The sequence below is a fragment of the Syngnathus typhle genome, linkage group LG18 (genome assembly GCF_033458585.1).
Source record: "Syngnathus typhle isolate RoL2023-S1 ecotype Sweden linkage group LG18, RoL_Styp_1.0, whole genome shotgun sequence".
NCBI classification, from domain to species: domain Eukaryota; kingdom Metazoa; phylum Chordata; class Actinopteri; order Syngnathiformes; family Syngnathidae; genus Syngnathus; species Syngnathus typhle.
Window position 1 is genome coordinate 6,315,633 of NC_083755.1, and position 24,472 is coordinate 6,340,104.

The following is a 24,472-nucleotide window of genomic DNA, read 5'->3' on the forward strand; positions in this document are numbered from 1 at the left end:
ATTGACACCCAAGACATTTTTTCCTCATTGAGGAACATGATCAAGGATTAGCGTGACTGACAGGATGCTAAAGCTTAATAATAGTACTATGGGTCCATGTGGGGCCAAACAACGTAAAATCCTGACCCGGGTCATCATGTTACACTGCCCTCTGCTGGCCCTAAATGCTCCCTGGGTCTAGTTTTCAAACTTAAATTGAGGATTAAAAACGATATAGGCACGTTATCAATTTGAGGTAATGTAAAAAATAATTGCCAGAAATGTCGACCTTAAAGTAGGACAAATCAGATTGGGAGATATGAGTCAATAATAGCTAAACTAACAAATGCTATTATCTGAATTCAAAAGAACTCGCAAACTGGTCACCAGTACTTTGTTGCCTTGCATTTATCCGCCCTGTGTACACATTGTGTAAGAGCGGCCTTTAATTGATTGAATTTTTATATGACGCTGCCTGTAAAAAAACTATCAAAGCGGAAATAGCGAGACCGTGTCACCTTTTTATGCGTGTTCTAGAAATCTGAATCGATTGGTAAACGAGGAGGCCACAAAGCCACGACGAGTCGACGATAAAGTTGCACAATATCAAAGTCGACTTTTGGATTAGTGTGAGTACTTTTGTTATCTCTTTTAATAACAAAACCAATTCCTTAAGACACACCAGGAAACGTCATGAGAAAATCAGACCACCATGGTCAAAGTTCATATCAGTGTGTCGTGCACATAAATATGATAAAACCAGAAGGAGAACATTCCATATTTCATGCTCATAATCCGGTCAGTCAAGATAAGACGGCATTGTGGCAGCGACAATGATTGTCACCATGCAAGGAAGAGTTACAAAAGCCGGTTTCAGAGGTGTGGTCACTGTATTATATAAATAGATGGACGGACTAGTAAAATAATACCATTAAGACTAAGCCTGTACACTTGAGCAAAATGCTGCAGACAACGTGGGCTCTTCTTTTGGGGATACTACTCACAGTTCTAGGTGAGGACACACACACACAATGACTTTTCATTTAGATGCTGAAATGAAAACAAATTTATTATTAACATCTTTATCCATAAATTTTCTTACCATTTAGCTTAGTTTGGCTGCTAGTTAAATATATTTATGCTATCCCGTATAATGTCAAACATTGACAAAGTACACATTAGATTTACCCCGAGGATCAAACTATGGTCAAATTACTCGATTCTGCTAATGATATTTTACTACTTTCCTTATTTACATTCACCAGCTTGATTATTTTTTTTGGTCCAATTTTCTTTATCTCCTTCCTACAGGTGCCTCAAACGCTCAGGGTAAGTTCATCAATATGCTTCATTAGCATAACGCTGATACTACATCAGATGGCTTTGATCCACTGCAGAATGCGGAATTGCACCGCTCAACCCAAGAATCGTCGGAGGTGAAAATGCCTCAGAAGGCTCGTGGCCCTGGCAAGTCAGCTTGCATTTTTCCGGCAGTCACATATGTGGCGGAAGCGTGATCAGCGAAGAGTGGGTGCTCACGGCAGCTCACTGCATTCTCAGGTAAGGCCGCTTTGTCAAAACTCTGAGTCAAGCATTTCTATGAATAGTTAATTGTTTACTAACTCCCGGATGTGGCACATTGCCAGGAGATTTCATTTGTTCAATTGTCTCAGGTTCATCAGAGTAAAAATTGTGCTTAAAGTGTGACATCATTTGATCTTTCACGCAAACCGGAAAATTGAACATGACAAAACTTAATAGTATTTTTGTCTTTTCCCAAATGAAGCACTGTCCTTGACAATTGGCTGCTGTACTTTGGAAAACTGAATCAAAGTACCACAAATGTTAACGAGGTCAACCGCACTTTGAGCCGGATCATCGTTCATCCCGACTACGACAACACCACCTTTCAAAACGACATCGCGCTCATGAGGCTGAGCAGCCCCATCACTTACACAAACTACATCAGACCCATTTGCATGGCAAGTAACTCCAGCCAGTTCAACAACGGGACCAGGTGCTGGGGGACCGGATGGGGCAAACTCGGAGCTAATGGTGAGTATTATCGTCAATCACGCAGGAACAGGAACATTAGAAAATCAAATTACAGCTTTGTGTAGGCGCAAAAAGTACGTGGCAGTGATCGTCCGCAAAATCCAGGCTGGGCTGAAATGCTCGCTGCTCCGGTTGTTTCAAAGTAACCTGGCGCCATCTAGTGGTTGGCAGTGGGAGTACACACAAAATAAACAAGGCAGAACAAAACGGTGGAGTAGAATACTTCAAAACAATGGTGGGATTAACTTCATTTCTCCCCCAGAGACAACTGTGGCCGAGAGACTGCAAGAAGTGGAAATTCCGATCATTGGCAACAAGCAATGCAGCTGCGTCTACAGCTTGGTGCCAAACGCCGTCATCTCCGACAATACGATATGCGCAGGGGAGGTCGGCAGAGGGATATGCCAGGTTCTTCCTCTTATCATACAGCAGCACGGTTTTACTTCCTTCATATCTGACGTCAACATTCTGAGCTCGCTTTTCAAAATGTGTTTTCAGGGAGATTCGGGCGGACCCGTGCAGTGTAAGCAAGGCTCAGCGTGGATCCAGGCCGGCCTCGCCAGTTTCGGCATACCCTGCGCCATCGGGTTTCCCGAAGCCTTTACCCGCCTGTCTTTTTACGAAGACTGGATTAGGGCGCAAGTGGGAGCAGCTAACATTAGCTTTGCCGATTTCACCTCGACGGGTGTCGACCCAGACAACAGCTTCGTGTGTCCGTTAAGTACGGAAACCCCTACGGAAGACCCTCCGAACGCTGCGACGCTTCCGGGTCTTTCCGTCATCGTGTTCTTCTTGCTGGGCATTCATCTTTTCTAACTGAATAACTCCTAAGACATAAAATAGAAATGTTGATTTAAAAGAACAAAAAATCTTTCTGAATCACATCCAAACTTTTGTGTGTCTTGACATGTGAAGAGATTGACAATACAGCTGACTTTGACTTTTGAAAAGAACTTTTCCATGTTAGATTTGATGAATCGTCTTGAAATAAAGAAGTAATTAATCGAAAGTATACACGATACGGTTTTGCAGCAGTGTCTACGGCAGTGGAGGGTGCTCTTGCGCAATCGCTCTGGCTGGCCTCTCTAAACCGTGCATGCCACCTGACTCACAAATAAACGGAGTTTGATAACCGCACGACTCGGCTCATCTTACAACTAGTGTGTATTTATTTAGGAAGGACACCACATAGAAGGGTAAACTCTTTATTCCACTGAACCAGTATAAATTCTATCACTGTGCTTGATGGAATCGATCCAATGAAAACTTGTGTAAAAACAGTGTGGGAATATTCACCTGAGAGAAGGTGCGATTGGGCGTAAAGGTCAAGGGAATGGAGGCAAAGGTTTTTTCCCCCCCCCCATGCTCACGTTTAAACCGAGAGACAGCAAACCCAATCAAGCGTAGTCGGCGTGAGTGGGCGAACGTGCTCGTTTAATAAGCGTGATTGGCCACAAAGAGGGATTCTCCGCCGGCGGCGCTGGATCCAGAGGAAGCGTATTTTCCCTGGCACGCCTGGCTGTTGGCCTGCGAGAGGAAAAAAAATAAGTGAGTACTCTGGCTAAATGTATTTTTAGTCTCTCAAACTCACCAGAGCTCTCTTGATGAACTCCTCCTGGCATGCCTTTCCGTTCTCCTTTTTGCCGCCCCAGGCCTTGAGGGCTGATGCCTGCAGGGCACGTCCGTAGGAGAAGGTCAGGGCCCAAGGTCTGTGCAGGGGGCACTGGTTCATGGCGTTCAGGTTGACCGAGGCCTCCTCCTCGCTCTGACCGCCGGACAAGAAGGTGACGCCTAAGCGGGGAAAGGGCACAAATGTGAATGAGAAACAAATGAGAACGGTAAAACGCCGGTTTAGAAAATGGACGCACCGGGGACGGCGGGGGGCACGGTGCGGCGGAGGGCGGTGACGGTGGCCATGGCGATCTCCTGGTTGCTGTACTTCATGGAGCAGGAGTGGCCGGCGGTAACCATGTTGGGCTTGAGCAGAGTACCCTCCAGGTAGACGTGGTGGTCAGACAGAGCCTTGTAAACGGCAGCCAGGACCTTCTCGGTGACGTACTGGCAGCGCTTCAGGTCATGGTCGCCATCGGGGAGAATCTCGGGCTCCACGATGGGCACGATGCCGTGCTGAGGAATGCAGGAGAGCGTTAGGAAGCGCCTCGGGAGATACGGACCCTCCCCGTCCTACCATCTGGCAGATGCTGGCGTAGCGGGCCAGAACGTTGGCGTTCTCAATGATGGCCAGTCTTGAGGGAGTGGTGGGGGTGATCTTCAGCACGCAACGCCATTTGGCGAAGTCGGCGCCATCCTTCTTGTACTGGGCGCAGCGCTCGTACAGTCCATCGAGACCTGGAGCAAACACCAAGCTTCAGCCAAAAAACGATCTCGCCGTTTTTCACACGCTGCTCGCAAGGACGAAAAAGGTCACCCTGAGTGGTGGTCTCGCCGTTGGTTCCGGCGAGAGGGACCACGCCTTTGTCGACCTTGATGCCCACCACCATGCCTCTGTCTTTGAGGTGCTGGGTGAAGACCTTGCCACCGTCGGTCTTCTGGTACATGGTCTCGTGGAAGAGGATGACGCCGCCGATGCATGGGGTGACACGCTCGTCGGCGGTGAAGAGGAGCTGGCGGTACAGCCTCCTGTTCTCCTCAGTGTTCTCAGCATTGATGCTCTGGAAGCGCTTGGCGACGCTGCCTGGAGTGGTGGACAAGACGAGTGAGGATCAGCTAGACAAAAGTATCGGGACACCGACGCCTATCCTTACCGGTAGACTCGTCGGCGGCGAGGATTCCCTTGCCGGGAGCGACGATCCTGTGAGCGATGTCACTGAGCTCCTTCTTCTGCTCAGGAGTGAGGAAGGGGTATGCGTGAGGCATCTTGACTCTGCTTGTGGAGATAAAAGAAAGAGGAACATGGTGGTCAAATGTTTGGTGGTAGACCAGCAAATGGCGGCCTGCTTCTCCACCCCCTTCCACACGTGCGTCCCTGACCTATTCCATTTTTCCCCCTCTTATCTGTGACCTTCACCCCCCACCCCCGAGAACTTGAAACGGAACTAAATATACACAGCCCAGCAATGCATGCCCTCTGACTTAGCAGCAAGGTGTGAGATAAGACACCATGCAAGTCATGTCCAGTAACGGTAGCAACAATAAGTGCGTCATGTCGGTTCAACACCTTCATAAGAACTTCCCAAAATGTTGCTCAATATTATTTTGTGGGCCTCCCCACTTGTAAAATAGTTGAACAGTCAATTATATACACAATAACTTTGGAAAGAATTAAAATACATGTTTGATATTTTTAGTGCCTCACAGCTAAGTTAGTGGAATTGAAATGTACATTGCACGCCATGCTTTAAAATAAAAACACTTTTTACCTTTGAGATCAGAAAGAGAGCTGGGAGAAGAAAGAGGGAGGTAGAGAAGTGGCCTTCGTCTGCGACACCCTCTGGACCGAGCGGCCCTTGTATTTATCCTCCCATTGTGACCCTTCACATTTCAGCTGCTCGGCTATAAATAGAACAGGACGCAACCGGAGAGGACTCGTGACATTCAGCGCGTCTCCGGCCGGAGTGGTGCGATGGCTGGTGGCCATCCAAAGGGCAAATGGTCTAAGTGCGTGCAAAACGGCAGGGAAGGGAAAACTGTGTGAGAATGTGCATGAGGGAGGAAGCCAGTGAGATTTGGAATAACATTTTTTGGTGGGTCCAAGGAATCCACAAAAATGCACTAAAATATGAAAAAAAATACACCACGTCAAAACATTGGAATAAAATTGATGATGTCACAAACATACCCATGTGAAGGTTTGAATACTTTTCTAAAAAAAACTGATTTTGTGGAGCCGAAGCAACCAATAGGAGAAGCACCGCGGCATTTATAAAGCGCTAACGTTATACCGAACGCTCCTTTCGTAATCCAACCCGCTTGCAGTAAAGGCAGAGCGAGCTGATCCTTGACCTTTCGCTGACCTTTCCCTGTCGTCCTTTCTCGGTCGGTCGGTCGGCTGGCTCGCGCTGTAAAGGTCACGTATGTTAGTCGTGGAGCAGAAACTTGCACGTGGGCGAGGAGAATTATTTTTTTGGTATCACTTTTGACCTTAACGGTGGGAAAATGAGAAACGTGCAGCTCACTTTTGCAGAAAATATAATGTGACTTCCTGATCATGTTCGTGGTTTTGTACTCAACCACATATCTGACATGTCCTTTTGTATTTTAACACCTTCTGCTCCATTGTTGCTAAATACAAGTGACACATTGGCTTATGCGTCACCGGCCAAAATGCTTAAACTGTTTTAAATGTCTGACTAAGTGATGTGAATGTAAAAAGGGGGATATTGCACAAATGTCTGCTGCAATGAGGAACTTGCTACCCATAAAGGGTATGGGGGAAGTAAAAGCCAAAGGAGAAGAAAAAAAAATATCCAGTTATTTTGGTATATTTTGTGATGAATCAAACGAGGAGTCAGTTTCAATCTTTTAACAGTATTGTTGCAGAAAGATCAAATGCTGTGTTTAAAAAAATAAAAAAAAACTTATAAAGTTATCAAAATGAGATAATAAAGTGATCTTACGTGCGAGTTTCACATAGTACCCCTTTTAGCTGTGGCCTTGGCAGTTCTGTCAATTTGTAGCTTCGACACTTCCTGTTTGTTGCCTTGCAGCACTTGAAGAGTTTGGACGCAGTCGCACGATGGACTGGCTCGCTTGGACAACACTTTTTTTGACAGGTAAGATGGTTAACAGGTTAACTCAACGGACAGACGGACGACCAATTTTTGTTTTCCCTTCTCCTCAGTATTCCAAACTACAATTGGCTTCAATATCGACCCTGTGCCTTGGAAGACCTTGTCAAACTCCGCAGATGGTTTTGGATATCAGATTGTGCAAAGACAACATGAGTGAGTGAAGATATTGAATTGAAATATAAAATTTGATTTTGTTACCATATTTGTCCGATTCCATTTGAACAGCTTGCTGGTCAGCGCACCCCTCGTTCAGTATTCAGACAGAAGAGGAAAAATCTTTAAATGCTCCAAAGATTCGTGCAAAGAGCTGCAAGTTCCAGGTGAGCGGCATGTGCTTCGATAGGTTCTCCTTTTTTGGTTAGCAAAGGAACACACTTTAGTATGCCCGTGAACAATTGCATTGACTGAGATAATTAGTTACTACCAGGTTTTTTTTTCTGCCTGAGGGGGAAAAAAAAGCACTTTAATTTTAGAGCTATGTCTCCATTGGGTCCAAATGATCGGCGAGTGCTCTTCACGTTGGTCTCGTCTTCCTCACAGTGCCCTCTTCTGCCGTCAACATGTCTCTTGGTTTGACGATGATATTTAATCCAACTACAGAAGCCACCATGGTGAGTGACATCATTTTTCACGTCAGTGACATTCTTACTAATCACGCCACTGAACCGGTTGTTCCCCGGCAGGCGTGTGGTCCGACCATCCCGAACGATTGTGGAAGCATCACCATGTACAACGGCATGTGCTTTCAGATCGAGTCCTCTAATGACGTCAACCCTCCAATACCTTCGTCTCTTGACGGTGCTTCACTTTTTTTCTTTTACATAGAATCATCTTAAATCATTTCAAAATCAGAAATGTACCTGTCGAGATAATTCCCTGTCGCTTTCGAATCCGCCCAGCTGCCCGAAATCGATGAGTTAATCATGTCCTCCTCTTGTTCCTAGAAAAGATGACAGTCGGATGTCTCGATGAGACTCGATGAAAATAATCAAGTCATGTATCAAAGATGCTAATGCTAGCTCATGATACCACAACTTGTACGGCATCACCAGGTCAAACTTACCCGTGTTTGATCTTTATCTTTGCAAGTCCGTTTCTAAGCCATGAATGTTTATGACATCAACTCAAGGAGGGCTATACATATTTGGCTTTAAACAACACTAAAGCATTTTAGCAATACAATACCTTTTAGATAATATATTATTTATATTACTACTTACCTCACTAGTGCAATATCCCACTTATTTTTTTTCTGGATGGAGATATTCCATTGTAGAGTAGTTCCAGCAAAGCTCCCGATTGGTTGTTTTTCCTCTGGTGCGGTGGTTTCTTGCAAATTAAATTACAGCCACAAGATGGTGCTAGAGAGGCGGGATACGCAGCCCCACCCATTCAAATCAAATGAGAAGGGTAACTATTTTGAGGACCTTAATTAGGTATTTGAGCGAGACAAAACATTAGGAAGTCCTTCAGCGAGTGAGATAAAAACGACTCATCTTTTGTTTCTTGAGAAGGGTGCCCAAGTCGAGCAGACATCGCATTTCTGCTGGATGGCTCGGGAAGTGTGTCCTGGGGAGACTTTACAACAATGAAGAATTTTGTAATTGAGCTCATCAACTCCTTTTTGGGCAAAGATTCCCAGGTGAGCGACTGTAAAGCTATTTTGTATTTTAATATATATTTTATATTCATATTATATTTTATTTCTGTTTTATTTTTTGTATTATATTGTACATTTATTGTATTTATTTATATATTATATATATAATACTATATATGTTATATATTTATAATTACTTTTGTACCTTCCCAAGTTTGCTGTAGTCCAATACTCTTCCGACGTCACCATCCATAATTATTTTAATACCTTCAACAAAAAGACCTGGAGAAATGACATCAGTGGAATAGGGCAGAAACGCGGCGGAACATACACAGCCGAAGGCATCCGCAAAGTTGTGTAAGATTTTTTTGCTCCTCCAAAGATCGATCGATCGATCAATCGATCAATCAATCAATCAATCAATCAATCAATCAATCAATCAATCAATCAATCAATCAATCAATCAATCAATCAATCAACCTTCTTCATGCTTCTGTATATCTGAATCTTGATTGACAAGTGCTTTGTCTTGGTACAGTAACGAGGTATTTGTGGAGCGCAGAGGTTCCAGGCCCAGTGTGAAGAAGATTCTAATTGTCATCACAGATGGGGAATCTCATGACAGTGAAAACTTCGGGACAGTAATAGCTGCCGCCGAAAGAAAACAAATAGTTCGATTTGCTATTGGGGTGAGTTGTATTCCACACGACCACTTGAAGTTGGAAGGTCACGTTCATAAATGTCAACATTTCCATAAGGTGGGCAATGCATTTAACAACCAAAACGCTAAAATCGAGCTGGACACCATCGCGTCAGCCCCAACAACGAGCCATGTGTTTCGAGTGGAGAACTTCATTGCGCTTGAAGCAATCCGGCAGACTTTGCAGGACAGCATCTTTGCTATTGAAGGTACCGATGGAACTTCTGCAAGCTCGAAAAGCATTTGAAATTGTTTCCGTTTTTATGGCAGGATCTCAATCGAGCGGTGAGAGCCTCAAAATGGAGATGGCTCAGCTGGGATTCAGTGCTGCCTACGTGCCAAGGGTACCAAAACACAGGACGCTTGCAAAACATTATTTTGTGGTTTCAAATTCGGTTTCTGCTATTCATGTAGTCAAATCGGGACGTGCACATAGCGGCTGTTGGAGCAAACCAATGGAGAGGAGGCTTCCAAACATACACAGGCTCGGGAGAACGTTCCTATTTCCCAACGGACCTTGATCCGGACAGCTATCTGGGTATGAACGTTTGATTTGAATCGGTATGAAATATTAAAGAGTTATTGGGAGAAAAAAACACAAACAGCGCCATCTGCTGGAGAAGAAGCTACATTGCTTCCAATTTCAGGTTATTCCATTACGGTTGCCCAAAGAGGCAACGTAAGGTTGACGGTCGCCGGCGCTCCAAGATATCGACACCGAGGTGTTGTGATGGTATTTTCCCAAAATGGCTTTGAACAAACAGTAGATCCCTTCCGATGGGAGGTATGCTTTTGAAAATTCAGCCCGATTCATTTGAAAGAAAACAAAATCGATAGATATTTGCACTGCTAATGTTTTCAGTATCAGATTGGTGAATATTTCGGGGCTGTGGTCTGCGCCATGGATGTGAATCGGGACAGTCACACGGACATCATCCTCATATCTGCGCCGATGTTTGTGGAAGAGGACAGAGAAGGGAGAGTTTACGCTTGCACCCTGACTGGTTCGGTAAGATTTCTTTTTTCCTTTCCCTTGAAAATCAATCAAGACTGACTCATTTTCACGTACAGAGAGTCGAATGTCGATTCGAATCTCCGGTGGTCCTCAGAGGAGAGCGATCCCCTAGAGGGCGCTTTGGCGCTTCCCTCGCCGTCCTGCCTGACATCAACTCGGATAGACTCAATGACTTGGCGGTCGGGGCGCCGTTGGAGGACGACGGACACGGCTGCGTCTACATATTTCACGGCGAGCGAACGACGATCTCGGATACGATCTCGCAGGTGAATCCCAAGGGACTCCCGCTCTGTACCGAAGGTCCTCTGAACGATTCGTAAATAAAGATTCGTTCGTGTAGAGGATAGCTGGCTCGAAATTGCAGTCGGGACTCAGGTTCTTCGGCATGTCCATCAGTCAGTCATCCGCGGACCTCAGCGGGGACAACCTGCCTGACTTTGCAGTAGGCTCAAAAGGAAAAGTCATCTTACTCAGGTAAGAGATTCTCCATCGAAACGCAAATCAAAAGATGATTCATGTCTAACTTCCAGATCCAAACCCATCGTCACGATCGAGAGCATGCTGACCTACAACCCGAAACAAATCTCGACCAAACAAAACGACTGCGACAATCCAAAGGAGTTTATGGCGAGTGTCTGCTTTGTGATGAGAAAACTCTCAAACGTACAAGGAGGTGCTTGACTCTCAACTCGTCATCCAGCGACTCGCCGCTGAATCACGCTAACGTTATCAACTTGAAAATGTCACAGCGAGGGCAAGAGTTAATTACACGTTGACGCTGGACGTCACCCGCAAGGTGCCCAACAACCGAGCTTACATCCTAGAGAAAATCCGAGAGAAGAGCGGCACGGTGGAGTTGGATTTAGCAGCTGTACCAGAATGCTTCAACATCAAGGTCTTCGTCGAGGTGAGTCGCTCGACGGCAACGAGGACAACTGTTTGAGACTCACGTGCTTCTCATCTCGCAATGTTGAAAGCCATGCCCAGAAGACGCTTTGAATCCTCTTGAGAACGAGCTCAGATTCACATTCGAGGGTTTGCCCGGTGCCGATAACCTGAGCCCGAGTCTTCACCAACTTTCCCAAACGACCACGATTTATCCGGTTAGTCAACTTTGCCTTGCAAGCTTTCGAGATCTCACACGGTCCTCACCGATCATCTTCTCTCCACAGTTGGCTTTTGAGATCGACTGCGGCCTCGACAACAAATGCGTCGATAACCTCAAGCTGGATTTCAACTTTAGCGGGTAAGATGAAGAATTTCAAGTTCGGCTTCAGTGTTTGACTTCTCTCCTTCGTGGAGCAGATCTTTGGTGGTCAAAGTGGGCATCGACGAGCTCTTGAATGTTACCGTGTCCGTGGAGAACCTGGGCGAAAACTCCTACAACACCCTCGTTGTTCTCACATACCCAGGAGAGTTCTCCTACAGGAAGTTTACCGTCCTGAAGGTCGGGATAAAAGCAGAGAAGGTTTGGTCTTCACTAGCTAGCTTCTGATATCTTTTCTCCATAAAAGGGGAGAATCGAATGCAGCTCCTTGGACAGTGAAGCTGGCCTATCTCGGGGAAAGACGGACTGCACCATCGATAAGCCTATTTTGAGGAGTAACTCAACGGTTGGTTCCGGGCTTAACACTTTGCCATCTCTGCCTGTTCCAAAGACTCAAACCAGATCGGACTTTTCAGGCTGTCTTCGTGGTTTCGTACGGCATCGAAACCAACAGCCGACTGGATAAGACGATTTTTATCACGGCCAATGCAACGAGGTAGACGTCTTCAACCGTTCTGAGTTTAGAACCGGTTGCGCAACTCTAGGTTTGTTTCTGTTTTAGTGGGAACGAGCAACACTCGGCTTCGAGCCAACGTTTCAAAAAGAAAGAAATCGGCGTCAAGTACAGTATTTTTGTTACAATGGAAAGGTTTGTATTTGGGAAGTAATGATAAGGCGGACATTAATTGACCTTACCACTCATTTGATTATTTTTTTTTTCTTCAGTTCTCTAAGTTACATTAACTTCACCTATGGAAAGAATGATGTGCAGAAATCACTTAAGCAATCTGTTTTGGTAAAGTCTATAATGGGTTGGGGGGGGGTCTTCAAGGTTCGTTTTACTGAAGCATCACTGTTGATTTGATTTTAGGTTTCCAACAATATTCGAGCATTTAACGTCACGGTAGTGGTCAGAGTTCCCGTAAAGCTGGGAGAAAAGGACATCTGGGCAAATCTGAGCTCTTTAGAGGTAGTCACTCGAAAGCTAGCCTTGACTATTAGCATTGTTGACGTAACATGTCTTCATTTCAGATTCCAGACTGTCAATACAGTCATGATGAAGGGGCGAATGTCTTAGATTTGGTCGCTCAGATGCGAAACAATAAAATAGTGGTAAGACAAGTTCCGAGAATTTGTTTTGGGGAGATAGATGTGGCTGAGATGTGTTCGGGTGTCCCACAGGATTGCTCGGTGGCCACGTGCCGGGTGTTCAAGTGCAATCGTTTTATGGGACGGCTGGAGGGCAAACGCTACGAAATATCCGCCAATATGAGTTCAGAGTGGATTCAACAGATCGGACTCGACAAGGCCAAGTTTATCTTTACCACTACGGCCAGTCTGGAGTATGACAAGGATCAGTACATCTTCTTTTCAACTTCATCCAATAACCTTCCTCCCGTGCTCAAGGTAATTTTTAGCGCATCAAGATGGAACGGCTCCAATGTGTTGACGGAAACGTTCATCGGAATTTCAGATTGAAACAGAGGTGGCGGTGTATCCCCAACCGGACTTTACGATAGCGATTGTTGGTGGTTCTTTAGGAGGTCTGGTTATACTGGTGATACTCTCGGTCGTCCTTTATAAGGTAAGATTATCAATTCATGGGACAAAATGGATATATCACACATCCTGATAATATTCCAACATTTTTATTTTCATAGGTTGGATTTTTCAAGAGTAAATACCAGGAGATGATTAACGGTGCCGAGGGCGCCGATATGGACGGCCAGGCGGGTGACGGAGACGCTCTCACGGAGTCGTAGCGAAATAACTTTAGGTCGTTTCAGCTTTTTATTTGAAGCTGCACAAAACAATGACGTCATCGTCCCATTCCATTGAATTTTATGACAACATACAGAATGACATTTCTTTGCACTAGTATTTTTTTTTTTTAAACAAGCCTGCATTTGTATGACATCCTAATTTTCTTTCTACATTCTGATGCTATTGTTAAAATGATTCACAATAATGAAGACAATTCTGCCTTTCTTTTTTTCATTTACTTGTGGGACAAAATACAATTTTGGTCTCCTTAGCAATTAAAAGTTTCAAGATTCGCACAGGACCAGGTAGACCGAGGTCAAAGTCACTAAGAATAAAAGGAACGAGGAGAAGCAACGTGGAGCACCTGCTGAGGACTTAGTGGCGGGAGATGGAATGTCGCCGACTATTTCCTTCAAGAATGCTCCAAAATGCCACATTCTGGAAAAGACCTCGATGTTGGCGCCGAGCAATCGAGTACCTGTTGTAACGACGGCCGCCTGGAACCAAGATGAGTCGGATTTACATATCAGCGGGCCGCCATCGTCTCCCTAAAAAGACAAGGCAATGAGTATCCTTGAAGGGAAGAAATCACAAATGGGTGAAAGGAAGTCACCTGTTGAAGGTCCAAGGCGGAAGTACAAATGTTGTCCAGATCAGAAGCGGTTCTCCCGCAACTGACTACCACAGTTCCGAGTTCTCTTAGATGTTCGGATTTCTCAAAACCTGCAGAGAGAACGCACGTTTTTTTTTCGTGAATGCAAAACGTGCACGACAGTTGCGTCCTCACCTGTGTTGGCTTTTCCCCAACCAGCCGTCCAGCACCGAGTTCCAACAGGGAACGAGACATCATCGGTGATGTCCAAACACACGGGCTGGAGGTAATCGTTCACGCTAACATCTTTTGTTAGCCGTAGCACGGCAATGTTGGAACCTGGCAGTTTGCTCAATATGATTTTGTCAATAGTTGAAGACATTTCAAACTCATCCACGCGGTTGAAAAATTTCTGTCCTAGATATGCAGTCCAGTCTCCGGGTGTTGGAGAAGAACTGTGTGGAGCAAAAACATTTTAGAATTAAAAAAAAAAATCTGATGAAGATTTGGGATCAAATACATACATAGAGAAGCACTCGGCAGAAGTGAGGATGAATCGAGAAGTGATGAGCGTTCCTGCACAAGCGTAGGAGCCGTTTTTGTGAAGACTTACGACCCAAGGCCAAGTCCCACCTGGGACAAATCCACGCTCTCCACCCACACGACTGTTCAAAGGTGCAGTGCCGCACACTTGATCTAAATTGATAAAAAGTGCAAAATGACACAGGTAGCAAGTCAAGAGAACATTTGAAGCATAGAAAAGACGGTAACCAGTGCGACTCGGTAGCGTTGGGCTTGGTGTTGCTGAGGTGGCTTCTGATTCTTTTGGAGAAGGAGCTTTAGAAGAAGGTAGAGGGCAAGTGTAGTTGCTGTCACTATCTATCCCGCTGGACTTGAATTGTACAAATCCCGGCTTGTCTGTACTGATGTGGGAGTCGATCCAGAACTGGTAGCGGGACACTCTTGTGTAAACGCCGGGATTACTTGGCTGAGCACAACTGATGATTCCAGATTGAATCCAGATTAAATCTTGCTTGCTCACCATTGGACCTCCTGAGTTTCCCTGTGGGTATGGAGACAGAAAATAATAATAATATTGAAAATATAATATAATAGGATAAGTATCCCACCAGACAAGTGTCTTTCCCTCCTTCGAGAAATCCAGCGCAGATCATATCGTCTGTGACTAAATCCACTCCGATTAGACAGCTACATTGTCTGTTTCCCAGAACTAGGAGCTCCTCTTCTTGTAACGTCCCAGGGAAAGGGATGGGCACTAAACAAAACAACGTATCAGATTTATTCGATTGTTTTAATCGGGAAAATTCTATTCTACCAAAGGTTTGGTACCTTACCTCCTCCCTCGCCTTCTCCAAAACCGGTGACCCAGCTATCAGTGCCATTGTTGAAGACACTGTTGTGAGACGCCAGACACACAGGTCTGATGTAATCGGTGAATGTGATCGGTGAAGAGAGTCTGAGTAGAGCGATGTCGTTTTCCAAGCTCAAAGCGTTGAAGTACGGATGCAGAATGATTGTGTCGACGGTTCGAGACACTTGGTTTAAATTGTTTCCCTGCAAGTTCTGGCGACCAAGAGAAATTTCCCATCCGAAAGGATCCTGGCTACAGAGAGCATGTGAAAGGTCAGAAGGTTAAAGCAGAAGAAAAATGTTCAGATGAGTCACCTGGAGAAGCAGTGAGCAGCAGACATGACCCATTCTCGGTTGATGAGAGAACCGCCGCAAATATGGGCACCAAAAATCTGCAAGCTGGCCTGCCAGGGCCAACTTCCTTCTTGAGCATCGACACCACCAACAATTTGGGTCTTCAGTGTTGGACTGCCACACACTGCAAAATGAAAGCTCATCAGAACCCAAATGTAAGTCCGAACATCAGTGATCCTCACGCACCTTCAGCACTCGATATGGGTTCTGGATCTGGTCCTGCCGTAGGGGGGGAATCAGTAACAGGACGAGGCAAACCAGGGCAAGTGTAGGTGCTATCAATATCCGGCCCGTCGGACTTGAACTGGACAAAGCCCGGCTTGTCACTACTGATCCTGGAGTTGATCCAGGACTGGTAGCTGGAAACTCTGGTGTAGACTCCAGGCTGATTGGGCAGCGCACATCCAAATCCAAAACTAATGATTCCAGATTGGATCCAGATAGAATCCTGCTCAGTCACCATTGGACCTCCTGGGTCTCCCTGAGGGTGTGACGAGAAAGTGTGTGAAAAAAAAGAAAATCTTTCAATATTAAAAAAAATAAAAATAGAAAGTCTACCAGACAAGTGTCTTTGCCCCCTTCTAGAAAACCAGCACAGATCATACTGTCCAAATCCACTCCAAGTAAGCATTTACACTGTCTGTTCCCCACAATTGGAACTTGAACTTCTTGCAAGTCTGGTTTAGGGAACCGGGTTTCACAAAAACATACATTAATTGAACAATTTTTTTGTTCTTTTAAAAACCATGTTCTCGCTCACCCCCTTCCTGCATGTCTCCCCAACCGGTGACCCAGGTTTTGGTACCGGTGTTGAACACGCTGCCGTCAGCAGCCAGACAAACAGGTCTGATGTAGTTTGTGAACGTAACTGCAGAGGAGAGTCTCACCAGAGCGATGTCATTGTTGAAAATTAAACTGTCGAATAACGGATGCAAAATGATCACGGCAACCGTTCTGGTAACCTCGTTCGGGTCCGTCTCCTCAAGGTTGTGACGACCAAGAGAAACTGACCACGTGGCGGTAGTTGTGCTACGGAGAGAAGGCCAAAGGTCAGAAGGTCAAAGCAAAAGAAAAATGCTAGGATGACCCACCTGGTGAAGCAGTGGGCGGCGGATAGGAGCCATTCTTTGTTGATGAGGGAACCACCACAAACATGAATGCCTAAATTCTGAAGACTCGCCTGCCAGGGCCAACTTCCTTCTTGAGCAGCTCCACCTCCAATAATCTTGGTACTCCTGCCACACACTAGGAAGAAAGTATTTCCGAGGAGAATTCTCTCGGGTAAAACTTTTATTTACATACAATCTGAACTTACCATCCATTTGAGCATTTGACTCTGGAAGGAAAAAAAAAAAAACCCAGACGGAAAATTATATCTTGTCAAAAACAGGTTTGTTGACGTTAAATTGCGACCAAGTAACATTCTAAATAAACCAGACTAGAATTGTTCTGTAAAATCTAACAAAATTGAAAATATTGTAGAAAGGTTTCAAATATAGTCTAATTATATAAATTACTCTACATCTAACATTTGCATGGGTCATACAATAAAGTACTTACAAATATTTAAATGTCACATAATTATCAAAAGCATGAATATATCATATTTTGGATGACTTGTTAATGTTCAAAACATAAGTCCAGAATTTGGGTGCGACTTACTTGCAAATATAAAGCTGAGCACGGCCAATACGTTGAGCCATTCCCTCCGAGCCATCGCGTAAATGCACAAATTTTACATGTTTCACAATATTAAGCTTGAGTGGGCATGTCACCTGTTTGGGGTTAAGCCCCTCCCACAGGACGCAATTATCACTTTTTTGTCTTCGATAATTGCGCATTCTTCAGGCGCTTGGAAAATTGCACTTGTCGACTGTCTGCTGGTGGTATGTCAATAAAATCTCCACAATTTGACACATCGCAGAGCACTGCATTGATCGGACAATGAGGCACTCTAGTTAAATAAGAATGTTTATAAGAGAAATGTTTCTGTGCAACCCGGTTTGGGTTACAAACGATCCTAGCTGGGAGGAAAATGCAGACAGTCTTCTCCAAGTTCCCTTCTCACCAAGTCAAGGTGTGCTCAAGAATTTCATTTTTGGAATGCTGCATTCTTTCACACGATGGTGGGGAAGCTGTGCGAGCATTTGATCTGGCCGCCAAGCAATTCTGGAAACAAATATAATAATAATAATAATAATCATGCATCTTATTTACATTACACTTTTCTGGACACTAAAAAAAATACTTTGTGCGAGTAAACGTATATTTGAACACAAATGTACGCCATTCTGTACAGCATTGATGCAAATACCTTCACGGCTTTAGCGCCATCTTGTGGCATTTTCTGGTATTACAAAAACAGCACGGAATATGCAAAAAGTAATACTTCAACAGGTAAGTTTCACAATAATAACATCAGTTATGTTTATTATAGAACACTTATCAAATTCATGAGGACAGGTAACAAATGTTTAAAATAGCTGAATGCAAAATAAAAAAGTGATTTTATTTTTGTAAAAACTCTCAGCAAGGTTGGAGATCTGACTTTGGTCTAGAAAAGAGAGTTGAATGTAAAAACATTTGTAAAAAAAAAAAAAAAGATTATCCCGCCTTCGCCTTCTTCCCCTCAATGGCGCTCCTTCGCTTGAGGTTGGTATAGAGCAAGGCAAAGTTCACGATGTACGTTGACACGCACACCATACAGAAATCTCCCAGGACAAAAGCCAGAATGGAGGCCAGGTAGAGTGAGCCGGCCACAGACACCCAGGAGGAGAACACCAATAACAGAGCGGCTTTTTTGGACAGGGTAAGACCTGGGACAAAAACAAACGTTTTGGAATAATGTTTTTAAAAAGATGGATACTAGCATAACAATAAAACAGACTTGACACTGTACTTGTACAATTTGATTCAACTCGAAATTCAACCAGACTATTCATCACAGTGCAGTTATAAAAATATAACATTCCAACTATTGTAGAGTGAATTGAGCTGGAATGCAAACCAAAATTCTAGTTTCCGCTTTTTGTTGTTCTTGCTTTTACAACCGCACACAATATCTGTAGTCTGTCATTTGGAGGAGGCAAACTTACCCAAGCCAAGCTGCAAAGTGTAAAATACGATTCCAAGAAGACTGTTTGGTTGGTTCAGAGGGCTATCTTGGGCAACAAAGAACTGGACCAAGCCAAAGCCACGACCCCATCTGTGAAAAGATACAGAAATTCACAAAGGTTAGGAAAAAAAAAAAAAAAGCATGCATAATCTGAATTTGAAGTCCCCCATGAGAGTGGGGGCTGCAAAACGTGGCACCGAAAGGGGGGATGGACGGATTACGGCTATTGAGTTGAAACCTCCAACACGGCATCTCAGTGGTTTATCATAGGCGAAAAAAAATGCAATAAAAACAACAAACAGTACCTGGATGTGAAAACTTTGGAGCAGCTGACCGACTCTCCTAAATCGCACATCGCTCTGTAGTTGGGGTCGTGCTCGCGGGACAACTCCACGTGAAGAGCGTAAACGGACAAAATCATACCAAAGACGCACAAAAGCACGCGCACTGTCCTCTCCCATTTAGGCAAGGCTGCTGTTGATACCATGTTTGAATCGAAGCAGGGGAAAAATATGACGGCTACTTCTTCAACAGTCGGGAAGAAGATCATGTGCTGCAAACGTGGGATGGTTCGTCCACGCAGTTTGCGTGTTGATTGGCTCTCGGGGTTCAAGCCCCTCCTTGTCACTGGTTTTCCAGATTTTGGACCAGGCCAGGGGAGAAGAGTGGCGTAATGTTGTTGGTTTAGTTATGTATGTCCACACTCAAGTGTAAATAGAGGTCATGCTCGGAAAACTCACCTAATTACTCCTACTAAATAAAGTGAAACTACATGAATAGAGAAATATGAGGCGGGTAGATCTATTATATTAAATATATTAAATTCATGTTATGGGGTTCAATAAAATCGCTTACGTTACGGATTTAGCTTACATATGAAAAAAAAGAGGAAATATCATTTGGGGTTTTAAATAAATGTAGACTTCAATGATTAATCATGGTTTGACAGTTTGTTTTTCTACATAGTTACGGTTTTATAGTTTTAGAGTTAACCAATAAATAATATATGAATCAATAATAAACAATTTAAAAAAAATAGCAAAAGTGTGATTATTCCGCCTTCTCAAGTCCTATTGGATAACGCAGCATGACGTCATCTAACATTGATTGGCTCCTCACAAGCCAATCAAAATGTAATGCGTGTTTTTTCCGGACACGCATAACTTATGCTATTCTCGAAAACAAAAATAATTCCTCTCCTTTTTGAACGTTTTGCCACAACAATATCAATGCAATTATAAAACAGGCTGGACTGTTATAGTTTATCCACCGATGTTACTAAACGGGACAAAGGCGAACATTTTAACCCGCAAGTGTGTTTTTTGTCCGACAGACGGCGTCCGTGCAACTTCATGGCTGGCAACCGCAGAGGAAGAACTCAAAGACACGGAAATGGCAGAAATAAACAAGACTACAGACATGCTACCGATGGAATAAAAAGGCTCAATTACCTGACAATTGGGTGAGGCCGCAAGGTGAACCACCGTCCCGTGACCCTTAAACACTCTTCCAGGGTTGGTTATAAATTCTAAAAAATGACTGACTTAGATAGTTTGTGGTTGACGAGGCTACGCCCCCGACATAAAAGATGGGGAGGCACTGTACAATGCAGTCTTTGGCTTGCTGCTTAATTACAATATTTCGTTTGACTTCATTTGCTTTTCACTTTAGATTGCACGTTCAATGCGAATGTGCGTCCCTCGGCTACAAGCCGGTTCAATGAATACGCGATGATGTCATCAGCGTGACCGCTTGGACATTGAAATGAGCAAAGTTGCCTAGTTTGTTATTAAATGAGTCGAGCAAAGTCACATATGTTACATTTTTGAAAGAATGTCACAAGTTGATGTCATCTTTCATCTCAATCATTTACTAACAAAGTGTAGCATCAATCATGTAAGAAAAAAAAAATATATTTGACCTCTTCATTTCTGCAGAGATATGTCATCTGAGGAGCACGGCGATGGACAAAACTGTCAACCTGTGGCCGTGGCGCCCGAAAGAATGACGACCGGAAAAGACGAGGAGAACCAGATGACGGTCAAGCCGATGAGCGGCGGCGGCGGTGACGCATGTGCCAGCACAACTGCCAAAAACTTGGCCTTGCTTAAAAAGCACTCACTGGATGTCAAGTTTGATGTGGGCGAGGAGTACGATATTATCGAAACCATCGGCACAGGTGCCTACGGCGTCGTGTCGTCTGCCAGGAGACGAGACAATGGTAAAAATCCACCAATTTTCCACCAAGCTCAGGTTCAAGTCTACCACATTTATACGATGCTGTACTCACCCTTCAATGTGCTTGACCAGGCCAGCAGGTGGCGATAAAGAAGATTTCCAATGCCTTCGAAGTGGTGACAAATGCCAAGCGCACCTTGAGGGAACTGAAAATTCTCAAGCACTTCAAACATGACAACATCATCGCCATCAAAGACATCCTGCAGCCTAACCTTCCTCACTCAGCCTTCAAGTCGGTGTATGTATTGCTGATGTTTGGACATAACTACAAAAGGATGGAAATTCTAGTACAGTAACAAATTTGAAAATAGTTAACTTTTTTTTTTTTTTTTTGCAGGTATGTGGTGCTGGACCTCATGGAGAGCGACTTGCACCAGATCATCCACTCTGCCCAAGCGCTCACCCCGGAGCACACTCGCTATTTCTTGTACCAGCTTCTCCGCGGCCTTAAGTACGTGCACTCTGCCAACGTCATCCACCGAGACCTCAAGCCCTCCAACTTGCTGGTGAACGAGAACTGCGAGCTAAAAATCGGCGATTTCGGCATGGCCAGGGGTCTGAGCTCGCACCCGGAGGAATCGCACTCCTTCATGACTGAATACGTAGCCACCAGATGGTATCGAGCGCCCGAGCTGCTTCTCTCCTTGAATCACTACACTTTGGCCATCGACATGTGGTCCGTGGGGTGTATCTTCGCCGAAATGTTGGGGCGAAAGCAGCTTTTTCCCGGCAAGCACTACGTCCACCAACTCCAGCTCATTTTGTCCGTTTTGGGCACCCCGCCCAAGGGGCTAATTGGTGCCATCAGAGCCGACAGGGTGCGCGCGTACGTTCAGAGTCTCCCGTGCCAATCCGCGGTACCCTTAGCCAAGCTGTTCCCCCAAGCGGAGCCGAGGGCTTTGGACCTGCTCGCGTCCATGCTCCGCTTCGACCCGCGTGAGCGAATCAGCGTGACCCAAGCGCTGGAACATTCGTATCTAGCCAAGTACCACGATCCCGACGACGAGCCCATTTGCGTGCCGGCCTTCGACTTTGAGTTTGACAAGCTTCCCATGAGTAAGGAGCAGATCAAAGAGGAGATTCTCATGGAGATCCAGGACTTTCAAAGGACCAAGCAGGCCACGCGTCAGAGGCTTCAGTTCAGGCCCTTGGCGAGGGCCAATGGGGGTGGAGCCCAGTGCGTCGCTCAGGTTTCCTCGACCAGCCTGAGCGAGTCCACGCAGGTTCCCGGCAAACGCAACCAGAACTCCACACAAACGAGAGAGACAGAGTCAACTCTGCAACGAGGACCTGCCGAAGTGAACCGGACCTTCACGTACGCCTGTAACAAAGACGATGTTCTGCTACCGTGCCTCACTAAAAGCGAAAGCGGCCCGGTCGACGTGGACATGCCCAGCGCCAACTCGGACAACGGCCAACCGGAGACCATCGATTTAACCACGCCCGTGTCCGGTCACGACGTTGAACCCATGCGGGACAACGAAGGGCAGGAAAGCAGGCTGCCATCCAAACAGAACCGGAACCAGTCTCCTTCCTCCTTGACACCTTTAGCCAGCACCGTGCCTTCTTTGTCGCTGTCGGCCACCCAAGCTCAGTCACTGTCGCACAGCCTCTCGCAGTCGCTGGCAACGAATCAGAAACCTCCCCAAGGTGCCTCAGAGGGACCCCGGAAAGACGGGGCCATATCGGAAGACACCAAAGCAGCTCTGAAAGCAGCTTTATTCCGGAATAAAGCCAGGGGTGGTATGTTGTACCCTTGTGATCATAAATTTGTCACCACACCACCATTTTGACTTTGTCTCCTAAGTTCTTAAAATGGCCACTAGACCGGATTTTGGTCACGCGTGTCCTAATGTGATTCTTCTCATTTCTATCTCAGATGGAAGTGTCGCCGCATTGGGGACAGAGGTGGCCACCGGGGGAGGAGGAACGTCGTCGGCCGTTTGCAATCCAGAGGCCCGGCGCCCCGTGACTGCTCAGGAGCGCCAGCGAGAGCGCGAGGAGAAGAGGAGGAAGAGGCAAGAACGAGCCAGGGAGAGGGAGAAGAAACTAAAAGAGAAGGAGAGACGAGAGGGAAGGCGCGGGGACTCGCTGGGCGGGGTCCTGCTGAGCGATAACGACAAGAGTCTCTTGCAGCGCTGGACTAAGATGATGGACAGCCGCAATGACAAATCCCACACGTGGAGTAGTGACGGAGGGAAGAATAAAGACGTGAATGCCGTTGCGGGCGAGAACGCTCAAGGATCGCCCAGCAACAAAGCCGAAAAGGGAACGACAACGTTTCCGTCTCACGAGCAGCTAATCTCTCAATTCCGAGCCAGTCAGTCCGGTTTGCTGCAGCCAGCCGGCAAAAACCAGCAATTAATTTTTTCAATGAGCCAGAAGAAACCGGTCGATATCGTCCTCGCTGTAAGCGGCTGCGTGGACCTGATGGCCGTCACCGGTGGCTTTGTGAAGAACCACACTCTCAAACCTCAAGACGAGAACGCCGGCCCGAGCGGGTTCAACTGCTTCGCGAATTGGGCCGGACAGCAATTAGAACCCCGGCCGTCACAACATGCAAAATCGCACAGGACGCCGCCGCAGCAGAACTTTCTCCCGACGCAAAGTCAAGCCTTAGCCGACTCTCAAGCGCAGCTGCTCCCACTGGAGACTTTCTTGACCAAAGGCCCGACGGCCACACTAAGCACCAACGGAGAAATCGCCAGCCGCAATCACCTCAACCATCACGTCACGCCTTCGACGGCTGGCGCTGGACCCGTGGAGAAGCTGTGCTCCTCCGGTGGGGACAAACTGGGGCCACAGGCCTCCAACCCCATCTGCGGGGCTTTAGGGGTCCCCTCGCAGGCGCATCCCAGTTTGGGGTTCACCGTTTCGGCGGAACAGGTCCCCTCGGTCGCCCCTGACATCCACACAGTAACGCTCCAGCTCTCCAAGTCTCAGGTGCGTCTCAGTTCTGGTTTGGTGTACCTAATGTTGTGGCCAGTTGGTCTAAGCGTACTCGCGATGGAAAAGGGGTTTTCATTTTTGGGTTTTCTCTTCTCAGGTTGAGGATGTGTTACCCCCGGTGTTCTCGGTCACCCCGAAAGGCAGCGGGGCGGGTTATGGCGTGGGCTTCGACCTCGACGATCTTCTCACCCAGTCGCTCACAGAGCTGCAACACTGCGAGCGAGACAGGTGAGTCGTTGCACTTTGGGGAGAAATTGCTACCTTGACAGAAAAAAAATAAATCTTGGATTTCCTCCGCCAGTTACGACTCTGGTCCGCTCTCCGCCTCGCTCTTGTCCGATTGGAGCGAAGTTCACCGAATGACTCCGGCCGATCTGGAATCTCTGCAGCAGGAGCTCCAGTTGGGCTCTCCCATGATCCTCTCTGATTCTATTCCACCTGACGCCTGACGCAATGCTCGCGTTTGTTTGAATGTAGACATTTCCTGATTGAATTTCAAAGTAGCTTTAGTTTTGTGTTCTGTATTACTTAGTTTTTTTTCTACGTTGGTCTACTAGACCTGAAAACACAAAATCAACTGTCATGTGAATGTTAATGACTGATTAAAATTGAAGTTTTCTATTTAAAAAGAAGTCTGCATGCAGTCTTATCTTCTGAGACAAAACTAATTGAAATGTGTGGGTTACGTTTGTTTTTTTGTTTTTTAAATCAGATTATTTGAA

General features: G+C 45.8%; 6 protein-coding genes across 9 annotated transcripts; 3 read left to right on the forward strand and 3 right to left on the reverse strand.

Annotated features, from left to right (window-relative positions):
* The first annotated feature begins 848 nt into the window (after positions 1–848).
* On the forward strand, positions 849–3,171 carry zgc:123217 (uncharacterized protein LOC641414 homolog). The gene is made up of 6 exons (XM_061304711.1): positions 849–991; positions 1,291–1,308; positions 1,377–1,539; positions 1,766–2,034; positions 2,297–2,442; positions 2,533–3,171. Exons 1-6 carry the CDS (start codon positions 940–942, stop codon positions 2,848–2,850), a joined length of 966 nt encoding a protein of 321 aa, XP_061160695.1. The 5' UTR covers positions 849–939; the 3' UTR covers positions 2,851–3,171.
* A 54-nt stretch (positions 3,172–3,225) lies between these two features.
* On the reverse strand, positions 3,226–5,572 carry aldoab (aldolase a, fructose-bisphosphate, b). Of its 2 annotated transcripts, none has more exons than XM_061304709.1 (7): positions 5,415–5,572; positions 4,800–4,918; positions 4,463–4,729; positions 4,223–4,383; positions 3,903–4,161; positions 3,626–3,825; positions 3,226–3,561 (listed from the first exon to the last, which is right to left on the reverse strand). In XM_061304709.1, exons 2-7 carry the CDS (start codon positions 4,909–4,911, stop codon positions 3,469–3,471), a joined length of 1,092 nt encoding a protein of 363 aa, XP_061160693.1. In that variant the 5' UTR covers positions 4,912–4,918; positions 5,415–5,572; the 3' UTR covers positions 3,226–3,468. The 2 variants fall into 2 exon arrangements, with proteins under 2 accessions (XP_061160693.1, XP_061160694.1); XM_061304710.1 differs by having other exon boundaries at positions 4,800–4,921; positions 5,415–5,569.
* Positions 5,573–6,614: 1,042 nt separating this feature from the next.
* Positions 6,615–13,345, forward strand: LOC133171375 (integrin alpha-M-like). The gene is made up of 29 exons (XM_061304693.1): positions 6,615–6,767; positions 6,836–6,938; positions 7,011–7,105; positions 7,326–7,396; positions 7,469–7,583; positions 8,300–8,427; positions 8,600–8,742; positions 8,924–9,074; positions 9,144–9,294; positions 9,356–9,429; positions 9,500–9,623; positions 9,733–9,869; positions 9,948–10,094; positions 10,157–10,366; positions 10,441–10,574; positions 10,631–10,773; positions 10,850–11,007; positions 11,078–11,203; positions 11,273–11,346; positions 11,406–11,547; positions 11,615–11,713; positions 11,784–11,863; positions 11,930–12,016; positions 12,094–12,163; positions 12,239–12,337; positions 12,400–12,480; positions 12,550–12,774; positions 12,842–12,952; positions 13,029–13,345. Exons 1-29 carry the CDS (start codon positions 6,731–6,733, stop codon positions 13,128–13,130), a joined length of 3,417 nt encoding a protein of 1,138 aa, XP_061160677.1. The 5' UTR covers positions 6,615–6,730; the 3' UTR covers positions 13,131–13,345.
* LOC133171380 (transmembrane protease serine 9-like) lies at positions 13,028–17,155 on the reverse strand. Of its 2 annotated transcripts, XM_061304702.1 has the most exons (14): positions 17,111–17,155; positions 16,764–16,784; positions 16,540–16,693; positions 16,209–16,477; positions 16,007–16,125; positions 15,635–15,929; positions 15,410–15,572; positions 15,079–15,347; positions 14,854–14,999; positions 14,495–14,786; positions 14,248–14,419; positions 13,919–14,178; positions 13,745–13,854; positions 13,028–13,679 (listed from the first exon to the last, which is right to left on the reverse strand). In XM_061304702.1, exons 2-14 carry the CDS (start codon positions 16,768–16,770, stop codon positions 13,416–13,418), a joined length of 2,520 nt encoding a protein of 839 aa, XP_061160686.1. In that variant the 5' UTR covers positions 16,771–16,784; positions 17,111–17,155; the 3' UTR covers positions 13,028–13,415. The 2 variants fall into 2 exon arrangements, with proteins under 2 accessions (XP_061160686.1, XP_061160685.1); XM_061304701.1 differs by having other exon boundaries at positions 14,248–14,786.
* Positions 17,156–17,846: 691 nt separating this feature from the next.
* On the reverse strand, positions 17,847–19,150 carry vkorc1 (vitamin K epoxide reductase complex, subunit 1). Its single transcript, XM_061304726.1, has 3 exons — positions 18,869–19,150; positions 18,544–18,653; positions 17,847–18,264 (listed from the first exon to the last, which is right to left on the reverse strand). Exons 1-3 carry the CDS (start codon positions 19,111–19,113, stop codon positions 18,053–18,055), a joined length of 567 nt encoding a protein of 188 aa, XP_061160710.1. The 5' UTR covers positions 19,114–19,150; the 3' UTR covers positions 17,847–18,052.
* A 545-nt stretch (positions 19,151–19,695) lies between these two features.
* mapk7 (mitogen-activated protein kinase 7) lies at positions 19,696–24,380 on the forward strand. Of its 2 annotated transcripts, none has more exons than XM_061304695.1 (7): positions 19,696–20,038; positions 20,501–20,784; positions 20,874–21,039; positions 21,139–22,544; positions 22,681–23,744; positions 23,848–23,978; positions 24,052–24,380. In XM_061304695.1, the coding sequence occupies exons 2-7, from the start codon at positions 20,505–20,507 to the stop codon at positions 24,197–24,199; spliced, it is 3,195 nt and encodes a 1,064-aa protein (XP_061160679.1). In that variant the 5' UTR covers positions 19,696–20,038; positions 20,501–20,504; the 3' UTR covers positions 24,200–24,380. The 2 variants fall into 2 exon arrangements, with proteins under 2 accessions (XP_061160679.1, XP_061160678.1); XM_061304694.1 differs by having other exon boundaries at positions 19,696–20,025.
* The last annotated feature ends 92 nt before the right edge of the window (positions 24,381–24,472 follow it).